Source organism: Bison bison, unplaced genomic scaffold (assembly GCF_000754665.1).
Source record: "Bison bison bison isolate TAMUID 2011002044 unplaced genomic scaffold, Bison_UMD1.0 scf7180017864166, whole genome shotgun sequence".
Classification (NCBI taxonomy): Eukaryota; Metazoa; Chordata; class Mammalia; order Artiodactyla; family Bovidae; genus Bison; species Bison bison.
The window spans coordinates 2,054,389-2,075,299 of NW_011494738.1; the positions used below are offsets into that span (position 1 = coordinate 2,054,389).

Sequence of the window (20,911 nt, forward strand, 5' to 3'; positions counted from 1 at the left end):
GCCATAAGGGTGGTGTCATCTGCATATCTGAGATTATTGATATTTCTCCCGGCAATCTTGATTCCAGCGTGTGCTTCTTCCAGCCCAGCGTTTCTCATGATGTACTCTGCATAGAAGTTAAATAATCAGGGTGACAATATACAGCCTTTATGTACTACTTTTCCTGTTTGGAACCAGTCTGTTGTCCGTGTCCAGTTCTAACTGTTGCTTCCTGACCTGCATATAGGTTTCTCAAGAGGCAGGTCAGGTGGTCTGGTATGCCCATCTTTTTCAAAATTTTCCACAGTTTATTGTGATCCACACAGTCAAAGGCTTTGACATAGTCAATAAAGCAGAAATAGATGTTTTTCTGGAACTCTCTTGCTTTTTCAATGATCCAGTGGATGTTGGCAATTTGATCTCTGGTTCCTCTGCCTTTTCTAAAACCAGCTTGAACACCTGGAAGTTCACGGTTCATGTATTGCTGAAGCCTGGCTTGGAGAATTTTGAGCATTACTTTACTAGCATGTGAGATGTGTACAATTGTGCGGTAGTTTGAGCATTCTTTGTCATTGCCTTTCTTTGGGATTACATTAAGCCACTAATTATATTTTTGTATTTCCTCTTGCATCTTTTTTTATTTTGGCAACATCAAAATAGAAAAGACAACAGAACATTAATTTCAGAAATATTTTAACTACTTTGGACCTTTATGGAGGCCCCTATGAAAATTAAAAATTTATTTCTAGTACTCACTCGTCACAATAGTGAAAATGTCTGCAGGTCAAGTACACCTACCACACTGACATGACAAGAGTGATCAAGAGAATGGGCAATGCATTTGAGTTTGGCACTTATAAAGATTTAGAAAAGACCCAAGGTACTAGATTTGGTGTCTTTGTTGTTTCTTTGTTTGAGGCAGAATTAATCTCAAACTATGTCTTCTGGAGAATCCTAATATAGGAAAGAAAGTAGAGTAGGGCTGCTCTCCTTGGAGCTCTCAGCTGTCCAGCTTCCTCATTCCCCTTCAGTAGCTTTCCGTCCACCTCCTGGGAGGTCTCTGTCTTAATGGGAATCCTGGGAGAAGTCCCAGTTCAGTCCAACTTCTTGACTTTGTGATTGAGGGCACCTAGGCGTACAGTTAATCCCTGGGTGGGCTGAGCCCAGAATGCAGGTCTCCTGATTCCTAGACCAGAATACCCTCTACCATACCATGGTGCCTATTTTCAGTTCCTGAAATGAGTTCCAGACGTGAAAATCTTGTCCTCTACTATATGGAAAATATTTCCAAATACAAGCTAATTTTTAAAAATGGATTGTTTGTTGTCTATATGAGTTTAGAGACATGTGCTTCTGAAAGATCCCTTTGATAGAGTTGAAAATGTTTCATTGTAAAAATGGTGACCACCTTCCAGCAAAGTCAAACTACTGAGGGTTGTTGCCATATCCACACCCATCGCTTAGTTTCCCCTTTCAGTGCTCTTTGTTACCACAAGTGCCTACTTTTGAAGCACGGGCCTTCTTCAGGCTGCAAGGAATTCCCCTTTACCTAGAGATTCCCAGTCTTTGATGAAACTTGAATTGCTTTTTCTCAAGCTTAGAAGCCTAATAGCTTTCCTAATAGAAGAATCTCCCGTTTCTACCACACCCTTATTGCTTCTGTGTGCCCAACTTGCTAAAGGATCCATCTTTCACATCTTTCCTGGTAGCTTAGCTGGTAAAGAATCTGCCCGCAATGCGGGAGACCTGGGTTCGATCCTCGGGTTGGGAAGATCCCCTGGAGAAGGGAAAGGCTACCACTCCAGTATTCTGGCCTGGAGAAATCAATGGCCAGTATAGTCCATGGGGTTGCAGAGTCGGACAGGACTGAGCGACTTCACTTTTCAGTTTCCAGTCAAGAGCTTTACTTTTCAGATTAGCTTTTTAAAAAGGCATTTTTATATAAATATAAAACATAGTTACCTGCTTTAACAAATCATATTCCCCTAATTCCAGTGTGTTGCTTCTTGAGGAGGGTATTGGCATGTGGAGTGTAGAGACTCCCAGGTGACAGTCACTGGAGTAGAAACTCATCTTTTGCTTAGTTGTTTTATTCTTCCTTTAAAAAAAAAAAATGCCCAATTTTGGAAAAATTAAAGCTATCAAGGTTTGTTATGAAACAAAATATATGTTTAATATGATAAATTATATAACATATTAAGATAAAATATGGTATGTAAATGTAAAAGTTCCTGCATGAGTTCAGTATGAAATTTGCCATATTAACTTCACTGTTAGGATGTGCTGTCTGGTCTCGATAACACATTTTTAAAATTGCTTTACCATTTTTCTCTTTCTATCCACTCATAACCACCCATTTTTAATCATTATCTACAACATTTTTCATCCAGTAATAGAACTTAGTTCTGTATTAATCATTAAGCAGCCTTGACTAATGTGATTCACTTTGTGCAGTCAGAAGATTGTGCTAGCAGAGTGTGATTTTCTTAGGAAGAGAGCAGGGAAGGGAACTACCAGAGGAAATCAGGGTAATAAAAAGTGACATATTGGTGTCACTTCTGAGATTGCATTTTTCTAAAAGCATTTAGCCTTTCTATGTGTAAAGAGATACAGATTTCATTTTCAACTTGACTGTAAGAAATGTCTGTTTTACTTTAAGTCAAATTGAGCCCGCTTCAAGCCCCATTCTGGCTGGGAGGTGGGAAGTTGAATCTTTCATCCTCAAAAGGATCATGTAATAAAGAGTCTAAAGTAAACAGAACGTTGAGGAAAGACTTCTCTGGTCTCTTGTCCATACCAGTTCCATGACTGCTTTCCAGGCCACCGTGTTTTCTTGTAGCCAGGATGTCTTGCAGCACCTGTGGGGTAGCAATCTTGCTAGGGCTGGGAGCCCCTGCGCCTTGCATCCAGCTTCTCTGCGTGGACCATAGCTATTCTCTTCTCTGTTTTGGCCATCCCCTCAGAGGTGCTATTGGGGAGAAAGAGGAAGGTCTCCATCTCTTGGGAAATCCATTGCCTTTAAAGTCTTGGACCATCTCCTTGTCCCCTTTGCTTTTGGCACTTCTGCTTTTCTTGTACCTGCTAAAGGGGTAGTGTTTGTCTTTTTCCTCAACTCACAACATAATGCCCCCTTTAAAATGAAATCTTGGAAGAAAAGTTGTCTTCAGGGGATCTGGCACCAAAACCCTTCTTGAGACAAAGGAACTCAATGACTTGTCTACCTTCCTTGAACCAGGAGTAGCGAAATAGAGCAAAACCCAAGTGAATAACACAACAGAGTATCCTCTACATGATGAGGATATTAAAATAATAGGAAAGCTCTTTATTCCTTTAAGGGTATTTAGAAAGTTAAAAAAAATCTTTGTCATTCTCTAATGGCATGTTCTCTTATGTACACTTGATATTGGTATTATCATTAAATTAATCATTGTGAGTGAACAAAGGCAGCCCATGCTTCATCTCCTTAATTATAACCTTGCAGCGGATAGAGAAGAGTGGCCTGAAGTCTTTCTCTATGCCATGGAGTGTAGCAATAGAATTTTGCTCGATAGATAGAAGAATGGCTTCTAGTCTGCATTCCCAAGGCATTTGAAATTATTGGACAATTGCAGGTGACAAGATCCAGGAAGCAAAGTGAGACCAAGCGTTCAGGGCTCCACAGAACCCCATTTTCAGTCATAATGGTTGCCCTTTTCCACTTGCTCTATGTATTAAATTCCATGTAAATTGGTTTAATGGATTCCATTGTTACAAAAAATTGGAAATCACTGAAGAAATATGTGAATATGTGTGTTAATCGCTCAGTCATGTCAGATTCTGTGACCCCATGGGCTGTAGCCCATCAGGCTGCTCTATGGGATTCTCCAAGCGAGAATACCGGAGTGGGTAGCCATGCCCTTCTCCGGGGGATCTTCTTTACCCAGGGATTGAACCAGGTCTCCTGCACTGCAGGCGGATTCTTCACCATCTGAGCCACTAGGGAAGGCCCTATGTAAGTATATATTGTACCTATAACATTTGAAATTCCCCAGTATTTGAGTTAAAGGTCTCCATTTCTCCAGAGTATAATTCTGTGGTGTAGAAATAAAACTTTGCGTTAAAATACTATGTGGCTTAATTATCATCTGTATGTGAGAATCTCCAGATGACAGGCCAAATTTCGGGGATGTGCTGTGCTGTGCTAAATCGCTTTAGCAGTGTCCCACTCTGTGTGACCCCATGGACTGTGGCCCACCAGGCTCCTCTGTCCACGGGACTCTCCAGACAAGAATACTGGAGTGGGTTGCCATGCTCTCCCTCCTCCAGGGGATCTTCCCAACTCAGGGATTGAACCCACATTTCTTAAAGTCTCCTGCATTGGCAGGCGGGTTCTTTACCACCAGTGCCACCTGGGAAGTCCCCAAATTTGGGGGAACAGTGTGATTTATTTAGACTCTCAGTCCCTTTTCTGGTTCATAGGGCATCCATTATGGGTAGTTGCAGATATAAACCTTGCTGCTTGCTGTATACTACCATTGTCATTTCTTCACTCCTCTGTTCACCATACGAAGAATATGGTTCCTAGAAAGCATTAAGTAGCTCCGATAGAAGTACTGAATCATGTTCTCATTCAAGCAGAGTTTTTAAAGTTAACTCTTTATTGATTTTAAGGCTATGCTGATCATCATATACATTTATATCAAACTACTGGTTATTTTGCTGTTGTTAAACAAAGTACTCAACTTTAACAACAAATTATTTTTCAGAGGTTTTAGAACTCAATTCAGATAATACCCCAAAATAATTTTTAAGTGGTTAACTTATTATTTTATGTCCAGCCAAATAACATGTCATAATATTCATTAGAATTAAAGATTCCATGAGACAAGTTTAAATAAAATATTAAGTATTTTGTAATGACATTTAAAATTTTAGAATGCTAAATTTGGCTTGTTAAAAACATTGTTGAGTAAAACTATTTCATTGGCAAGCATTTTTAGTAACATAATGTTGCAGCTTTTGGAACAGAAAGTTTCTTTTTTTATCCTATTCTGCTACTGTCACTCTAGTATGCAGACTTAAGAATACAGTCTATTCTATTGTACAGTATAAGCATTACAATTTTAATTTAACTCCTATTAGTATCGAATATTAAAACTAGAGTATTCAAGTTTAGAGATGGTTTTTTCATTGGAAAAGTTCGTGCGGTCAATGCGAGAACTAGGACTTCCAACCTTGCTCAGCCAGGACTTCCTACAAAAAATAAATAAATAAAAATTAGCATTTTAGTGTATATGGACTAGCTGAAATGATCCCACAATGACGGTGATCCCACATAAACAATGGGAGTGTATGTTTAATAAGCAACTTTTGCATGTAATATAAAAGATATACATGACATCTCTCTCTCAAAGTTGTTCAGTCATGTCTGACTCTTTGTGACCCCATGGACTGTAGCCCACTTGGCTCCTTTGTCCTTGGAATTCTCCTAGTAAGAATACTGGAGTGGGTAGCCATCCCTCCTCCATGGGATCTTCCCAACCCAGGGATGGAACCTGGGTCTCTCACATATACATATATATATGTATAATTATATACACAATATAAATTTTATATCAAAATATCATAGAGTTTAACATATAATCAAATGTGGGCAAAGAAGAGCTAATGACCAATTAAGCATAGTCAACTCCTGATGATTTCATTGTGGAGTAATTTCCCTCCTTTTAAAATATCCAAGGTCATTATTACTGAGCTGTTATATGCAGCAACATAAAAATATTTTTTGTAAAGAATAAAACAATTCACCATGGGTTTTTCTTACTACCCAGCACGTGGTAGATTATATATGCAGGATGAGAGAGAGAATAAAAAATGAATGTGATTTTTCTGTAAATATTTGAACAAAATTAGATGAACATCTTTTCTTAAACCATTTTGAATATATATATATATATATATGCAGGATGAGAGAGAGAGAATAAAAAATGAATGATTTTTCTGTAAATATTTGAACAAAATTAGATGAACATCTTATCTATTCAAAAACCATTTCATATCACATATTAGCAAAGTAACTGCATTAAAGAGACAAATGTTCTGAAATTTCCTTTGCTTATATAGTACAATATTTTTTCTTAATTTAGTAGTGATATTGTTTGTCTAATTTATACATTTGAGTACTTACCTGAGATGCTTCATATAAAATAAGATTACTGTAATATTGTTGATACCTTAGATATTTTAAGGATATTCAAGAATCTTTCTACCTATTAATAATTAGTTGGGATGAAAATTAAGTGGGACTACAGGTTAATAATAAGCATTTTTGTACAGTTGATAGCTGTTATCCCAGCTGTTGTAGAAACAGTAAGTTTCCTGATATCCCCAAAGGCCTTTGAGGCTGTGAAACTAGTGATGTGTATAGCTATGCAGTATTGTATGTAACAATCTCAATAACCTTGAATTAAAAATACTTCCTAAGCTACAGTTGTCTGATTAGCTGAAAATTACTCTTAACAGGCTGGAGACGAATTCCAGTGATTCAGATTGCCCTATGCTATTTAGGTATTTTTATCTTTTGGGCTGTACTGGGTTTCCATTGCTGTGCGGGTTTTTTTCCAGCTGCAGGGAAAGGGGGCTACTCTCTAGTTGCGGTGCGCTTGCTTCTCACTGCGGTGGCTCCTCTTGTTGCAGAGATGGGCTCTAGGATGCACGGGCTTCAGTAGCTGTGGCTCTAGAGCACAGGCTCAGTAGCTGGAGCACACAAGCTTAGGTGCTCCGCAGCATGTGGGATCTTCCTGGACCAGGGATCGAACCTGTGTCTTCTGCATTGGCAGGTGGATTCTTTACCACTGAGCCACCAGGGAAGCTTGCCCTTTTGCTACTTAACTCTTCAATTACTATTAGAGTATAGTTGATTTACAATATTAGTTTCAAGTGTACAACACAGTGACTCAATGTTTTTATAAAGTTTATTATAAAATATTGGCTATGTTCCCTGTACTGTAGATTAAATCCTTGTATCTTATTTATTTTACAAATAGCAGTTTGTTGTGACCCTCTTTTTGGTTCTTACTGTGACAGTTTTTCTGGGTAAGGTGAATGTTTACTTCTTTTTCAGAAGATAAGCCATCACCACATTTTCTTTTCTTCAACTCATTTAATTGAAATCTCAAAAATCAAAATTGCACATGTTGAAAAATAAAGTTTAGTTATTATGAAAAGGGCTTATGGCTTCAATTTTCCCAAATTTCCTTGAAATCCTCTAGAACAGAAAGACCAGTAACAATAAAAAGCTAACATTAATGAAGCACTGCCTGTTTGCTCAGCACTGTGCTGAATTCTTTACTGTTTCCTTTAACCCACACATTAACTCTATAAGCTGTAGTCCATTTTCCCTATTAAGTTATTGATAAGGAAAGAGACACAGAGAGTTAAGTAACTTGCTCAGAGTAGGAGCCGTGTTAGTGTTGACAAGGGATCAGATTCTGGATATATTGACTGTGAAGGTATAGTCAATAGATTTGCTGACACACTGAATGTGGGTACCAGAAAAAGAAGACTGAAGGATGACACTTGGGTTATTGGTTTGAAAAGCTACTAGAATAGGATTGTCATGTACTGAAATGGAGAGACTGTGAGAAGGGTAGATTGGGGGGAAAGGTGAGAAGTTCAGTTTTAGAATGTTAAATCTGAGATGTCTATTAAACATCTGAATAAGATGCTGAGTAGGCAGCTGGACCCTGAATCTGGCTGCAGAGATAAAATTTGAATTTGTCTGCAGATAGACAGCACTGAAAGCCATAAGAATGGATGAGATCACCAAGAAAAGGAATGTAGATAGAAAAAGAAAGAGGCCCACAAAGTATACCATAGGGCATCCCAATGTTAAGAGCTCAAGAAGAAGAACCAGCAAAGGAAAGAATCCAGTGAGGCAGGAGAAAAACTGGGAGAGCAGCTGTGTCCTGGGAGTCAAATGAAGCCCTCAGGAAGCAGGAGAGATCAGTCTGGGCAATGATTCTGGCAGGTTAAGTGAGGTGAGAACTGAGAGTTGACTATTGTGTCTAGCAACATGCAGGTCACTGATGACCTTGACGAGAACAGTTTTCATGGAGTGAAAGCCAGATCTGAATGGACTCAATAGAGAATAAGAAAGGAACTGGAACCAGCGTGTGTGTGTATGAGACAGAGAGAAGTGGAGGGGCCCTCTATGCCATGGCTCCACACACGCCATCCATGTTGCCTGACCTGCCTACTTACCTAGGAGTGTTCCAGTCATCTGTTCCTTGGAAAGATGTGCTCTTTATGTGCTGCTCTTGCCCTTGATAGGGGTGGCTCAGATCTGTAAATGGCAGAGGTGTTTTTCTAGACAAAAAATAACCAGTCACAAATTTTTATCTAATTAGTGAGGATGAGATTGGAATGTCATAGTTTTGCAATCCCCCTTAATGTGAAAAGGAACCACATAGTCCAACAGTACCCATTAATTCATTTCAATAAATAACACTGCATGAAAGGTATATTCTAGATACTGGGATGCATACGTAGATATTTAAAATGGGGTTCTTTCCTCAACCTACCTTACATCTAAAGCAATTAGAGGAATAAGAACAAACAAAACCCAAAGTTAATAGAAGGAAAGAAAACATAAAAATCAGAGCAGAAATAAGTGAAATAGAGACAAAACAGCAGAAAAGATCAATGAAGCTAAAAGCTGGTTCTCTGGAGGAAAAAAAACAACCCAATAAAAAAAAAAATATTCAGAAGACCTACATTTTCTCCAGAGAAGACATACAGGTGGCCAAGAGGCATATGAAAAGATGTTCAACATTTCTAGTTATTAGAGAAAGGCAAATAAAAACTACAATGAGATATTATCTTATACCAGTCAGAATGGCCATCATCAAAATGTCTACAAACAATAAATGCTGGAGAGGGTATAAGGAAAAGGGAACCCTCCTGCACTGTCGGTGGGAATGTAAATTGGAAGGAATGATGCTAAAGCTGAAACTCCAGTACTTTGGTCACCTCATGCGAAGAGTTGACTCACTGGAAAAGACTCTGATGCTGGGAGGGATTGGGGGCAAGAGGAGAAGGGGACGACAGAGGATGAGATGGCTGGATGGCATCACTGACTCGATGGATGTGAGTCTGAGTAAACTCTGGGAGTTGGTGATGGACAGGGAGGCCTGGCGTGCTGTGATTCATGGGGTTGCAAAGAGTCGGACATGACTGAGCGACTGAACTGACTGACTGACTATGGAAGTTCCTTAAAAAAGTAAAAATAGAGCTACCATGCTGTGCTTAGCTACTCAGTCACGTCTGACTCTTTGGGACCCCATGGACTGTAGTCCACCAGGCTCCTCTGTCCATGGGATTCTCCAGGAAAGAATATTGGAGTGGGTTGCCATGCCCTCCTCCAGAGGATCTTCCCAACCCAGGGATTGAACCCATGTCTTCCACATTGTAGGCGGATTCTTTACTGTCTGAACCACCAGGGAAGCCGTATGACACATCAATCCCACTCTTGGTCGTATATCAGAGAAAACAATGGTTTGAAAGTATATATGCACCTGTGTTCATTGCACAGTGTTGTCTACAAGAGCCAAGACACCCTAAATGTCAAGCAACCCTGAATGTCCACTGACAGATGAGTGGTATTCCATGTCATGTGTGTGCATCCTCCACACGTGGTTGTACTTTCGTGTACTTTACAGTACTTTGGCTGTGCCACATGAGGAGCTTCCTAATGAAGACCTGATGGAATTGGAAGCCCAGAGAAAGGACAAAGAGGCACAAGGAAGAAGTAACTGAAGAATCAAAGAGACTGAGGGTGCAGTCCAGTGCTTTCATGTCATCCATGGCAGGAAAAGAAGAGCTACTACCCAGACACCACTGGTTGTTTCTTCAAGAGGACATGTAGAATTGAATCCAGCAAGGAACCAGAACCTGTGCCATCAGCATCAGGTGTGAGTGACACTGCAGCTTGCCCTCCAGCTTCTAGTGCTGATGACCCTTCAGCTCTACCATCTCCCACCTCCTCTCTCTCCTCCAATCAGTAACTCTTCTTGCCTGTTCACTTGATGCCAGCCCCTGGATGCCAGCTGTTGTACCGTATTACTGTATTTTTCAAGATGCTGTACTGTTAAGATTTAAAAAATTTTTTGTGTTTTATATGTATTATTTGTGTGAAAATTATAGTACAGCATTATATAGCCGATTGTGTTAGTTGGGTACCTAGGCTGTCTTTGTTGGACTTCCGAACAAACTGGACTTATAAATGCCCTCTCGGAATGGAACTCACTCATAGGTAGGGGAAAGTGAAGTCCCTCAGTTGTGTCCAACTCTTTGTGACCCCATGGACTACAGAGTCCATGGAATTCTCCTGGCCAGAGTACTGGAGTGGGTAGCCATTCCCTTCTCTAGGTCTCCCACATTGCGGGTGGATTCTTTACCAGTTGAGCCACCAGGGAAGCCCAGGCAGGGGATCTACTATAATACTATTTCCAGCAACATGGATGGACCTAGAGATTGTTATTCTAAGTGAAAAACAGATGTCATATGATATTGCTTACATGTGGAATCTAAAAAAAAATGATACAAATGAACTTATTTACAAAACAGAAACAGACTCACAGACTTACAGAATGATTTATGATTACCAAAGGGGGACTGTTGGAGGGAGGTAAAGTAAGGAGTTTGGGACTGACATATAAACACTGCTATATTTAAAATAGATAACCAACAAGGATTTACTGTATAGCACAGGGAACTCTGCTCAGTATTCTGTAATAACCTAAATGGGGAAAGAATTTGAAAAGGAATAGATACATTTACATGTATAACTGAATCACTTTGCTGTATACCTGAAACTAACACTGTTAATCAACTATAGTCTAATATAAAATGAAAAATAATTTTTAAAAGTTATATGTATTAAAATTATTCAGTATTGACTTTACTTTTCATGAATATTTATGAATAAAGGTGAAGTATTAAAAATGAATAAAGCAAGCAAATTCAATAATTGAATAATTTTTATTTATTTCTCACAAAGAACTGAGTGACTTGACCTCCCCTTTCAAAGATGCAATCTGCTGATCAATGTTTCTCAACTCAGGTCTCCCACATTGCAGGCAGACTCTTTACTCTCTGAGCCACCAGGGAATCCCCCAAAATCTTCATGATACAGTGTTATCTATAATGACTCTTTGCGACCCCGTGGACCCATTGAATTCTCTAGGCCAGAATACTGGAGTGGGTAGACTTTCCCTTCCCCAGGGGATCCTCCCAATCCAGGAATCAAACTGGAGTCTCCTGCATTGCAGGCAAATTCTTTGCCAACTGAACTATCAGGAAAGCCCTTATTTCTCATAAAGCAAGACAAAAAAGAAATCTTTGTAGACTGCTTTTAAAAACACACTTGGAAACCAATTATAGTAAATTAAACCAAATTATGTTTTTATAAAATATGTTCTCTTGACTGATGCTCTTGCATTACTTTGAAAAGTATTAAACTTCAAGAGTCCTGTATAAAAAAATAACTGTTTTGTCTACTTTTGTTCAAGTGTTTATGTTCCTCATTAAAATTTTGTTTGCTTCAATTCATACCCTGTATATTTCTTGGTAAGTTTATACTTAGATATGTACTGTTGTTTTGCTGTTTTGAACAAGATGCTTTTTAATTATCATATTTTTAAACTGGTACATACAGAAACTAGTGATCTCTCATGTTGTAATCAGATACCTTACTGAACTTCCTTGGTGATATAATAGTTTTTTCCTTTTCTTTGGAATGCCTAGGTTAACCACCCCATGTATTTTTAAATTCATTCTGTCAACTTTTAACACATTGACAGGATAATTTCAAATTGCTCTTTATTTTAGTCTCTCTAGCCACATTTTGGTGGCTCAGATGGTAAAGAATCCGCCTGCAATGCAGGAGACACAGATTCAATCCCTCAGTTGGGAAGATCCCCTGGAGAAGAGAATGGCAGCCCACTCCAGTATTCTTGCCTGGAGAATTCCATGGACAGAGGAGCCTGGTGGGCTACAGCCCATGGGTCGTAAAGAGCTGGACACAACTGAACAACTCACACTTTCACTTTTTTTTTTTAAGCCATATTTTGGCTATTTACATGCCATTTAGAGAACTGCTACAGAGAAAAACTGAATTATGAACAGTGCACCCAGCCAAGAGGCCAGCAAGATCATAATATACTAATACATGCTCTAATTCCAGCATATTTTACCTATCAGTTTTGTAGACTACATAAATACTGAATGGATGGTTGGATGTCTGGGTGAGTTATGCTTGCTTGAAAGAGATTGAAGTCCATTATTTCTGCTGTAAATCTGAGTTGGCTTTGTATGCATATATCTTTCAGATATTTTTGTTTAAGCAACATGATCCACTGGCAGGCTTTAAAAAAACAAAACAAAATGAAAGAAAGGATGTAAACTGGAAAATTCTATTGATAATTACTTGAAAACCATGTCCTCTCTTCACTCTAATACAAGTAAGTGCCTCATATAGAGATTTTGAAAATGAAACTCATTTTTGTGAAGTTTAATTCTCTTCCCCAAATCGAGGAAATAATAGAAGGAATTTTATTATGGATACACTTTCTTACATGGTTGATGAGAACCATACACAGTTGTGAAAACAATTTTTTATGAAATAGCAAAGGACGATGATCTTGTACATATTACATTTAAGTGTTCTGCAGGCCATCTTTGCATTAAAAAGAAATTAATAAAACAATGCTGATAAATATTAAATGACCAAGGAAAAATCTATTCGTTTAATAAATTAAGAATGCTGTGTTTTTCTGTTCCTGTTCAGAGAGTCGCCAACTCTCAGTCCCCTCCAGGTTTCCACAGCCTTGTCTCTAATTCGTGGGTGCAGATGGCACACACTTAGCCATCAAGTACAGTAAGTGCCACATATTTATGGCCTTGGCAGCCAGCAAAGAGACCAGCTGTGGCCTTCTAAAATGCACTTAGGTGTCTGCCCTCCCAGAGACCTTTCTTTGATGGTCTGTAGCTAAAAAGGGCCCCACTCCCATGCTGTTGTGAGCATCACGGGAATTAGCACATTCTATAATTGCTATGTTTATATGTTTATGTATTCACTACCTGCCTCCTCCGCAGTAGAATGCAAATTCTAGGAAGGGAGGATTCCCACCCTCTAGCAGGATGCCCAATGAGAGTGGGTCCTCAATATGTATTTACTGAATGAATTGAGTCTCTGTCACCTTTCTGCCCTCCTCAGGTCTGCCTTCCATGCATGAGAGGAAGGGGCATTCCTAGGGTCTGTGGACTCCACACACAGAAAGGAACCCTGAGCATGACCTGTTAACGCTTTGATTTTTATCTCACACAAAACAAAACCCTCGTGTATTTTTTTAAAAACTCTTTGAAAGGTAAAGACATAGTTGCTTTTATTACAGAAAGTGAATAAATATTTTGCCTGTGGCCGTCTCCTATGAAATAACTCAAATAATGACGATATTCAGTCTCTTAAAGGAAGTTAGAGGCCTATGAAAGTGAAGTCGCTCAGTCGTGTCCGACTCTTTGCAGCCCCATGGACTCTAGCCTACCAGGCTCCTCTGTCCATAGAATTTTCCAGGCAAGAGCACTGGAGTGGGTTGCCATTTCCTTCTCCAGGGGATCTTCCCAACCCAGGGATCGAACCCGGGTCTCCCACATTGCTGGCAGACACTTTACCATCTGAGCCACCTAGGAACTGACCTGATAACCTGAATATAAGCCTGTGAACAAAGTTTACTCGTGCAATCTGTCCATGTATTTTTGCCAGTCCCTAAATTTTACGGTATTTCTTGTGACTGTGAGTTTACTCACTATATAAATAAACATAGTCACTGAACTTCACTCAGAGTGCACTGACCTTCACTCAAACTCTGAGTGAAGTCAGTTACTATTTGAACACCACAGGAGGGCCAAGTCCATCCTGCAAACCCACTCACGTAACATGCCACCACATTAGTCAGATTCAGCGCACAGCTGGTTGTATATGCTCATACATACTGTGATGATCCTTAGACATTTTCTTTATATCCCAAGTATGTAGACACCTACTATTTATGTGCTGTATTAATTTTAAAAATTTATGCTTCTTTTGAAAAAAAAAAAAAAAGAATCTTCCCAACATAATCTTGCCCCAAAGCTTAATGCTTATAGCAGGAGTGAAGTGCTTCTTTGAACAAGGGAACAGTTGGGGTGGGGGTGGGTGGTGCAGAACCCCGCCCCTCACCCCAGGCCTTTTTTCCCACCAACTGCACCTCAGGCACCGCTGGGAAATCCTAAGAGCTCTGAAGAGTACCGTTTGAAAACTTCCCTATTAACCTGTCACTGAGCAAGGATACAGAAGCATGGCGTGGAGGGAACCCCATCACAGGTAGAGGTGGAAATCAACAGAGGACCATCTGTTCTGCAACTCAAGCCAGTTAGCGCTTCCTGCAAAACATAGTAAGCTTCTGGGGTGGGGGGGGGAAAAATCCCATCTAACAAATATCCTCTGAAACAAAGAGGTGAATGATCAATAAAGCAGTAGAAAGCCAATACTATTAATAATTCATAGCAGTTCTATTTCCTAGGACTAAAGTGGGGCAGCATAATCCTTTCGCATATCTCTGCAGCACCAATATAAAATGTAGACCATAGCAAGAAAGCAGACAGTAGGAAAAGACAGCTAATGAATTAAAAGCTAACGTGATACATGCTGGAAAATATTGAGTTGTCTGCTCATTTGAAGCTTTCAAACTAACATTAATAATGGAAAGACAGCATATAATATTTTTGCTATTCTCCTTATTTAGCAAGTTTCATTATTCAGTTACATGTGGACAAATACTACATATTTATTATCAATACAAGCATTTTGAAGGCATTTTGATATAATGTCTAGAGTTTCTGTTAGGTATTAGTTAGTTCAGTGATTATCAGGGGAATCCTAGAATATCCATAATTAAGCTGAGACCAGATTCTTCATCTTTAAAACAGGATAATACCACTTATCTGCTAGTGAAAGGATTAAAGAGAATGTATATAAATTGCCTAAGGCAATGTCTGACACCGGGCAGGCCCTTAAGAGCAGTTATGTTACTGTTCTCTGCCTTTGCTAAAGACCATGGACAGCCTGCTTGGCAAACTGTGACCCTCCAGGGCACACACTGCACTAGCTCCACTAGTGAAAACTCTTGTTCTAGGTGGAGCTGCTTCTCAGCTGCAGTGGGAGATGGCATGTCACTCAACCTCCTCATTTTGAGGAGAGTCTGCAAGAACTACCCAATATGAGCTATGCCCAGGACACTGAGAACCAGCCAGCTGAATCAAGGGCCTAGATGCAGAGAAGGCAAGAGTGAAGGCATGATCGAAACCTCCAGTTTTTCTGCCACACCACAGTTTCCAGGTCCACAAAGTGATAGGTGTGCTCATGTGTTTCATTTAGTGGCAAGAAAATCATTGCTGGAGCACAGTGGTGATGGAGTGGACTTTAGGATCATTCTGCTTGGATGTGAATCCATCTACCATTTCCCAGCTGGTCATCCTGGGTAGGTTTCTTAAACTCTCAGTGCTTCATCTGTGAAAAGGAGAGCATGTAGCCTACCTCAGAGAATCGTTGTGAAGGTTAAACAAGAGAATCTGTGTAAATCGTTTGAAAGGCTATCTAGAGAATACTCTTCCCTGGTGACTCACTGGTAAAAAAATCTACCTGAAATGTGGGAGACGTGGGTTTGATCTCTAGGTTGGGAAGATGCCCTGGAGGAGGAAATGGCAACCCATTCAGGTATTCTTACTTGGAAAATTCCATGGATAGCGAACCCTGGCGGGGCTACAACCCATGGGGTCACAAAAGAATCGGACATGACAGCAACTAAAGAACAAACGACAACAGAAGCACTTAATAACTTTTAGCTATTATATCAGTCAGGTAATGAAAACCACCTTAGCTAGTTTACATGGAGTTTAATATAGGGAATTAACTCCTTACAAAACCACTGAAGGGCTAGAAGAACAGATCTAAATGGGCCTGTTGGAGCAACTCCATAGCATTGGCTGCTAAAGTATAAGCTTTTAAAACTGATTCTCATGCAAATACAATATGATGTGTCAAAGATTTCTATTCAGTACATTAATGAGGGAACCTGGAAGATTCTGATTCAAAGGAGAATTTACATTTACAATACACATACATGTATATATTCATGCATACAATCAGGAATGCTGAATGTAACTTGCTAATAGATGCAGAACTTGTTAAAATTATACAAGGTGGCACTGTCCAACAGCTTCGTAATGTGAGCCTCATGTATAATTAAACATGTTCTAGGATCCACGTTAAAAGTAAAATAGGTGAAATTAATTTTAGCAATGTTTTATTTAGTCCAGTATATCCAAAATAAAGAGATATAATCTATATAAGTAATAAATGAACAAGCTCTTTTACATACTTTTATGTCAAGTCTTTGAAATCTATTTTACGTTTACAATTCATCTCAATGCCACATTAAAGTGCTCAACAGCCACATGTGGCTAGTGGTTTCTGTATTAGTGTAGTCCTAGAGGCTTTCCAGGGGGCTCAACGGTAAAGAGTCCACCTGTCAATGCAGGGGACTTAAGAAATGCAAATTTGATCCCTGAGTTGGGAGGATCCTTCTGGAGGAGGGCATGGCAACCCACTCCAGTATTCTTTCCTGGGAAATCCCATGGACAGAGGAGTCTGGTGGGCTACAGTTTATGGGATCACAAAGAGCTGGACACAACTGAGTGAGTATGCAGGCACTGCTGATATTCAGTTAACAAGAACTTCATGTACCCTACACTATGGGGTACAAAAGATTAGAAATATATATATTTGTTTCCCTTGTCCTGTATGATAACAGTTTTGTAAACTCTCTCTGACCCGGAGTTCTTCTTACCACTAGAACAGAATCCCAAGGAAAACCTTGACGGGCCAAGTGGCCCGTCAGAAGCACATAGAGGACAGGTAGAAAGAGTTACCAAAGAAGAGGGAGATAACCATGAAGTGTGGTGGTAGTTTAGGGAACTGTTGACCAAAACCTCCTGCCTTGGCCAGGCATGATGAACTGTCTCCTGATAGGAGGTCCCAATAAGGAACATGGTGGTAGAGAAGGATGCCAGCCCATAATATATCCTACCAAATTCCCAGAATCCTTCACACCAGAACCCATCTTGGCTGAGATATGTGGATGCCACCAGGAAGGACCCTGAGTCAGACCAATACTGGGCCAAGCAAGATGACTGGCCAGAGACAACCTGCGAACTAACTCCATTACCATAAATCCTGAGCTAGGTGGCTGAGCAGGACGCCTGACTTCCTTTACCTTGTTGTTCTCTGCCCAGATGCCCCTTTCCAATAAAGTCTTTTGCTTTGTCAGCACATGTGTCTTCTCGGGCAGTTCATTTCCAAGTGTTAGACAAGAGCCCACTCTTGGACCCTGAAAGGGTTCCACTTCCTGCAATATTGGAAAAGCTAAGTATACAGAATATTTTTAAGGAGAGAGATGTCAACTTCCAAATGCTCCTGAGACCCAAGTGAAAGATGAACTGAAGGATACCTTGCAGACCTCTCCAGGATCAGCTTCAGTCATGTGGTGGTGTAGAATCCTGATGAGAGTGGATTTAGGAGTGAGGGGGAAGTGAAGAAATGAAGATGGCAAGAACAGATCAGTCTCTAGAGCTGTCAGATTATGGAGAAGAAGAGAGACACAACAGCTTCACACAATGTTAAGGTTCTGTTCTTGGCAAGCCAAGCCTGCCTCTTCTCTGAAGTCAGTGTCTTCCGATATTTACAAGCATCTTGCCTCAGAACAATAGTCGAGGAGTGCTTTAAGGACACACAGTCTAGGATGTTTTCTATTCCGGATGTGTTCAAATCTACTCCTACATGGAGCCAAATTAGAAGGGAGTTGGCCAGACTCGCCTGTATTCCACCCCCCCACCCCTCACCCTGACCTCTCCACTCCCCCAAAATGCTCACAAGCAAATTGAGTTGTTGGGGCGATGCCATTGGCTGATAGGCTGATAGTTTAGAGCCAAACTGTGACCCACCCAGCGCAGAGCCCATTATTTCAGACATTTTTAAAAGCTTTGTTGCTGGCTCTGTTTTATGTCCCCACCCTTGTTTTTTATCCTTTCTCACTTGTAAATGTGCACTCTCTTGTTACAGTTTTACATAGCCTCACAAATCACTTCGAGTTGTATTGGGAACAAAGTGAAGTATTAATATAAACACACAGAGCTGTGAGGGTTGTGTTATGTTTTTTTCTTTTTCTCCTTGATGCTGTTCCCTTGATTTTTATGAAGGAAATCTTTGGAAGGGGGTGTGGAGATTTATTTACAGAGTTTTACCTTACAACTGACTTTGCTAGATATGTTTTCCATTACAGTGAGACACACATCGTTCTGAGGTCATAAAAACATATATCTACAGGGCAGCCTTCTCCGAAGCTGCCCTCCTGACCCTGGCCTTGAAATTGGGACTGTGGGGGGCAGAGGAGGGCGGAGGGGGGTTCTGGTGCTGTGGTCCTCCACCTCCAGGGAAAGTAGGGCTGATGGAGATTAGAGAATGTCTGGTGTTAGAATGCAGTTTAATTAATTACATTTCTCTCTTTTGAACTGAAGGGCTTCCCTGGTGGCTCAGATGGTAAAAAATCTGCCTGAAATGTGAGAGACCCAGGTTCAATCCCTGGGTCAGGAAGATGCCCTGGAGTAGAAAATGGCAACCCACTCCAGTATGCTTGCCTGGAGAATCCCATGGACAGTGAATCCTGGTGGGCTATAGTCCACGGGGTCACAAAGAGTCAGACACAACTGAGCGACTTAGCACTTCACTTTCTTTTGAACTGAAAGCGACGTACATAGTAAGCAGCTGTCATATTTCGTTTTCCAAGTGACTTTTAGATGAGGCTATTCAAAGTAGGCATATAAATCCAAGCTCAGAGTGGGATGTTTGCATTTGAATAGCATTAAAAGTTTCTGAGGTCTCAGAAGTTAGAAGCCAGAAGATGGGTCCTGCTGTGAAGGAAACCAGATTCCTTGACACTGGGTCTAGAAAGCACTATTTATCCTGGCAGTCAGCCAGGTGAGGACTCAGGTTTGGGAGCCTCTTCTCTTCACACACTATTTCCTGCTACAGCTAAACCTACATCAAAGACAGCAGCTAGCTTCCTGTAGACTCCTATGAGGCATCATTACATTGGTGGAGACGCCAGTGGTCTTCAGTGGTCTAGGAAATTGATCTTAAAAGCTTTCTCTGAAATGATCAAGTTCAGGGGAACAAATGCATAGTAACCAAATTCATAGGTCAATTTATAAAAATGTAATACCATGTATTCATTTATATTGGGTGCTCTATTTGTCAAATATATCATCTTATCTATACAAGAATTTTCCATTTGGGGAAGCACACTAATGAGATAGAATTACAATAGATTGTTCTTTCTCCAGTTTAGGTGTATTTTGGCCTAGGAAACATATGTTAAAACCTTCTTCCCTAGAAAACACTGAAATGGAAATATTGATCACCTTTTAAAGAACTCTGTACCACCCACTGCTTTTCTCTTAATACCTCATTGCCTCACACAGGTTAATGAGACTGTGGTTTTCTTTACAGTTCCTTTGTTCCTGAGGACACTCTCTCTTCACTTGGACTATACGGAAGCATATCCTAGTAAGTCCTTGTTTCTAGGGCGGAGACAAGAAAAACCTACCACTTACTGTCCCGTGTTTACAAACCCCACCTTAAGGCAGTTCGCTTGGAGAAAGAGGTGATTTGTTCCAATTTTGGAAGGCAAAAGATTTCCTAGATTTAAGAAGGGTAAAGGAAGTGAAGGCCTTTCTAGCCAGTGGCTGCTGGAGTTGTAGGTCCTCGCCACAGAGAGAATTAGCCAGAAAAGGAATGTGCTGAAGGCTCATAATATTCTCCATGGTGATCAACCAATAATAATCGCATAGCAGTGTATAGCCAATGTTCTAATTAGGGAATGTTCCCATTACTACAGTGGCTTCCTCGATGAGTCAGCAGTAAAGACTCTGCTGCAGTGCAGGAGTCCACCTGCAATGCAGGAGACCCGAATTCGATTCCTGCGTCTGGAAGATCCCCTGGAGAAGGAAATGGCAACCCACTCCAGTATTCTTGCCAGAATCCCAAAGACAGAAGGAGCCTGGTGGGCTATAGTTAATAGGGTTGCAAAGAGTCAGATACACAGCACTTTTTAGTATAGTTGCTACCCTCAAGCCTAGAGACTTAAAAGAATATCCTGCTTACAAGTCTACAGTGTGGGTGGAATTTAGCAGGGAGAACTCATTTCTGCCATGCCTGTTGTAGAGGGTGGCTCAAAGCCTGAGGACTGGGATAACTGGATGGCTTACTCACTCACAGGTGTGGCGTGGCATCCTGAGAGAACTCAGTCACCTGGGGTTTGGCACAGCTGAGGCTCCTCAGGCATCTCTCTCCATGCCTGTGTGCCCTTCCCAGAATGGTGCTTCAGGGTAGCTACACTCCTTAAACATCTGTCAGCTTCAGGGGTCCAAAGGCACAGCGTCCAAGAGAACGAGCCAGCCAGGCGCAAGAGAATTGTTTATTCTAACCCAGACTTACTCCTGGGAAGGAAAGTTATGACCAACCTAGATAGTATATTCAAAAGCAGAGACATGACTTTGCCAACAAAGGTTTGTCTAGTTAAGGCTATGGTTTTTCCTGTGGTCATGTATGGATGTGAGAGTTGGACTGTGAAGAAAGCTGAGTGCTGAAGAACTGATGCTTTTGAACTGTGGTGTTGGAGAAGACTCTTGAGAGTCCCTTGGACTGCAAGGAGATCCAACCAGTCCATTCTAGAGATCAGTCCTGGGTGTTCTTTGGAAGGAATGATGCTAAAGCTGAAACTCCAGTACTTTGGCCACC

At 40.6% G+C, this 20,911-nt stretch overlaps 1 protein-coding gene across 1 annotated transcript in view; it reads right to left on the reverse strand.

The window, feature by feature from the left end:
* Window positions 1-4,598: 4,598 nt before the first annotated feature.
* The window catches only part of ACYP2 (acylphosphatase 2, muscle type), a 181,147-nt gene continuing 164,834 nt past the window's right edge, over window positions 4,599-20,911 (reverse strand). Inside the window, exon 4 of the mRNA XM_010841682.1 lies at window positions 4,599-5,211. Coding sequence (XP_010839984.1) covers window positions 5,097-5,211 — 115 coding nt within the window. The 3' untranslated portion in view covers window positions 4,599-5,096. The remainder of the gene's footprint in view (window positions 5,212-20,911) is intronic.